Source organism: Kryptolebias marmoratus, unplaced genomic scaffold (genome assembly GCF_001649575.2).
Source record: "Kryptolebias marmoratus isolate JLee-2015 unplaced genomic scaffold, ASM164957v2 Scaffold137, whole genome shotgun sequence".
Classification (NCBI taxonomy): Eukaryota; Metazoa; Chordata; class Actinopteri; order Cyprinodontiformes; family Rivulidae; genus Kryptolebias; species Kryptolebias marmoratus.
Window position 1 is genome coordinate 8966 of NW_023665871.1, and position 3482 is coordinate 12447.

Here is a 3482-nt window from a genome sequence, read left to right on the forward strand (position 1 = left end):
CGTACCCGGTAATCTACGGGGATCAGAGGGGCGTACCCGGTAATCTACGGGGATCAGAGGGGCGTACCCGGTAATCTACGGGGATCAGAGGGGCGTACCTGGTAATCTACGGGGATTAGAGGGTGGTGTGGAGGGAAAGCTCGCGTCGATCCTTTACGGTGAACCAGCAGGGTCCTCTGCTTCCCGTCCACCATGTGCTCTTCAACCTTGGCGATGTTGTGGGAAACGTCGTAGATGACGTGCATGTCCAGGTCGTCCGGCGTTGTGCCGAAGACTTTGGAGAAGGCCTGACAGACAAGATGGAGACCGGCTCAGCGGAGGTTCGGGCGCGTTCAGTAGATTATTCAGAACCAGACGTGAGTGTACCTGTCTGGTGAGGAAAGTCATGGATGAGCGGTTGACCCAGGCGTAGTTTCCTGCCGCCGCCATGCCCTTCAGGTAGTCCTGACCCTCCTGAGAGGTGATGCGAGCGCACGCCAGCTGGCGGTCATTTACCGTGATCTTATCCCGCTTCATCGCCTTCTCCATGGCAACCAGAGCGTCTGTCAACGATTTACGGTTTATTGTGACGTCCCCAGCAGTTAGTCTGGCGTGTTTTTAGCTCCACAGGCTGAATCCTACCTGTGGCGACCTGGTGCCCGAGGCCTCGGCTGCCGCTGTGGATCATCACGCACACCTGGCCTTTGTGGTCGATGCCCATCTTCTTGGCTGCGTAGTCGTCGTAGATCTCGTCCACCACCTGGATCTCAGCGTAGTGGTTTCCTGCTCCCAGAGTTCCCAGCTTCAACACAAAAACAAGAGTCTTCTCAGAATCCCGAGCTGGTGGTTGTTACCTGAAAGGGGCGGGGCCTCTGGGTTACCTGCGGCAGGCCTCTCTTCTTGGCCTTGGACGACACCTTGTTGGGGTCAGCCTGCAGCATCCTGCCGTACTCCTCGCAGTGCTCCTTGTCCTCGGCCCAGGCGTAGCCCTCCCTCAGAGACCAGTCCACCCCCATCTCCAGAGCCTCCTCCAGGTCCCTGAGGACAGACAGGTGAGACAGGCAGGTAGGTCAGATCCAGCTGTGACCTACGTTCAGTTCTGGAGGATCCTGCTCACTTGGCTCCCATCGGGATGACTCCTTTGGACCCGACTCCCACCGGGATGTGGTCGAACAGAGACTGGGCCAGCTGTTCTTTGACTGGCTGGACGTCCCGCTCGTCCAGGTTTGTCCTCAGAAGACGGACGCCGCAGTTAATGTCGAAGCCGACGCCACCTGAAGCACAGGACAAAAAACATTTTATTAATGTATTCAAACAGGGTTCTGTTCTGAAATCAGAACTTTGTTTCTCACCTGGAGACACGACGGCGTCCGGGTCGTTCATGTCAAAGGCCGCCATGTTTCCGATAGCGAATCCGTACCCAGAATGGACGTCAGGGAGGCCGATGGACCTCTGTGGACACAGCGGGGACGTGAGCTATCATTCGTACTTCTAATGGTTTAAATAAATCCTTCCCACTCACATGAACGATCCCGGGCAGCGCCGCCACGTTCCCGATTTGCTTCATGGCCGGCAGGAACCCACCCACACCTGAGGACAGAAACACACCAGGTGAGTCTCTGCACACCTGGGACTGGGCGGAGATGATGGAGCGGATCAGCCCACCTCCTCCTCGACAGGCATTACGAAGCTCCTCGAACATCAGCTTCTCCAGAGAGTCGTTCACGTAGAAAATTCCTTCAACCTGACAGAAGAAAACAACAACAACAACAAGACCCTTCGTTCATTTTGTCCTTTTTTTTTATCAAAAAGAAGAAACCTGTCATAATCCTGGTTTTATAAATTAAACCTGAATGTGTACAGATGAAACAGAAGAAGCTGAGTTTATCAGTAACTTATGATAAAATACCAGCAAGAAGAAGTCGGGGTTAAAATAGAACTTCTCTGTAAGGAACTCTGTTCTCTGTTAGCCTAATTTAAGAGCTTTTACAGTAAAATGTGTCAAATATTTTTATTTCTTGTATATAATTTAACACATTTACTGTATTTTGAGCTGTTCTTTCCTTCGGCTCACATATATTACAGGTATCTGAACCTCCAGCCCGGTTAGAGCCCCCAGAACCCTCCGAGCCGAACCGAACCGGCTGGTTCTCACCTTCATGTTCGGCACGAAGCCGTTTTTAATCCTCCAACAGTTACTGTTGAGTTTTTCCAGATAATGCAGCTCATCGTTGTAGCTTCGGCTCATGGTTCCGATCCAAAAACGGGTCGCAGGTGATCCGCTCCGTCACCACGCAGCAGAACTACGGAAGCCGGTGAGCCGTCAAACGCGAGATTTAGTTCAAGATGGCGCCGAGTAAATAAATTCAGCTGCGGAAAAAGTCAGATAAACGTCTGAAGGTCTGTTTAAATACAAATATACAAATACTTCAGACTGCGCTTAGAGAAGCTGCTTCTTCTTCGTTTTCCCTTCCTCTTCTTCTTCTTCTTCTTCTTCTTCTTCTTCTTCTTCTTCTTCTTCTTCTTCTTCTTCTTCTTCTTGCGTTTATTATAAAACGTTATGGCGCATTACCGCCACCTGCTGGTGAACAACTAGACAGCAAACTAAAGAAAACAGTTTTATTATATGAGCTTTTTATATAAACTAAACTTACATTCCTTTAACTCTGCTCTTTCTGTTTGTTTGATCTTTCTTATGGTTTCAAACCACATATTTTGGTTGTTTCCAGAATTTATGTCTGCAGAGTTTTGTGCTGTTTTCTCAGTTTTTGTTTGTTTTGTTGCACAGTTTTACCGCCAGTGACTTTGAAAAGTCAAGATGTTCACTTTTACTTGACAAGGAAATGTTTCTGTATTTTCTGCAGTTTTAGCTGTTTTTGTGTGAACAGTCAGCACTGAAGCAGGTGGTCCATTTTACATGATGACGGGTTTAATGTGCTCGCTCTACCAACACATCTTAGTGTGTTTCAGATATTTTCCAGTATTTCTGACTGACTGCATGAACCTGTCAGAACTGGTGATGCAAATAAAGGATAATAAAGAAGCCATTCATTGACATCACGTTGTGGTCAGTTCTTATTAAATGAAAGCCTTTAAACAACTTGTTGGTTGTGTAATCTGCTCTGAGTGTGCAGGCAAATGAAGGCAAATAGGCTTCTTTATTATCCTTTATTTGCATCACCAGTTGAACTTTCTGTTTGTGGAAGTAGTGTGTGCAGCAGAGCTGGTTTTCTGAAGGTCGGTGGCTCAGATTTACGCAGTGTTGGAAACTAGTGAATTAAGTTTACATTTGTGTACTTTTTAAGTAATTATTGAGATCTGTACTTTTACCTGAGTATGTTTTGGACTTAGTTACATTTAAAATCTTGAATTAAAAGTGCCAGGGGCTGTTCCAGTGTATGATCCGGCTCCTCCTTGTTAAATAAACCCATACAGGTTGTGTATGGCTCCGCCCACTCCACCTGTCGGCTCCTCACCTGATAATGGAGAACATTCGATCAGCG

General features: G+C 47.8%; 1 protein-coding gene across 1 annotated transcript in view; it reads right to left on the bottom strand.

Annotated features, from left to right (window-relative positions):
* rtcb (RNA 2',3'-cyclic phosphate and 5'-OH ligase) overlaps positions 1 to 2500 on the bottom strand; it is a 4608-nt gene extending 2108 nt beyond the window's left edge. Inside the window, exons 1-9 of the mRNA XM_017404762.2 lie at positions 2135 to 2500; positions 1645 to 1723; positions 1502 to 1569; positions 1332 to 1431; positions 1097 to 1253; positions 861 to 1017; positions 622 to 781; positions 367 to 542; positions 99 to 287 (exon numbers count right to left, since the gene is read on the bottom strand). Coding sequence (XP_017260251.1) covers positions 99 to 287; positions 367 to 542; positions 622 to 781; positions 861 to 1017; positions 1097 to 1253; positions 1332 to 1431; positions 1502 to 1569; positions 1645 to 1723; positions 2135 to 2227 — 1179 coding nt within the window. The 5' untranslated portion in view covers positions 2228 to 2500. The remainder of the gene's footprint in view (positions 1 to 98; positions 288 to 366; positions 543 to 621; positions 782 to 860; positions 1018 to 1096; positions 1254 to 1331; positions 1432 to 1501; positions 1570 to 1644; positions 1724 to 2134) is intronic.
* Between the last annotated feature and the right edge of the window lie 982 nt (positions 2501 to 3482).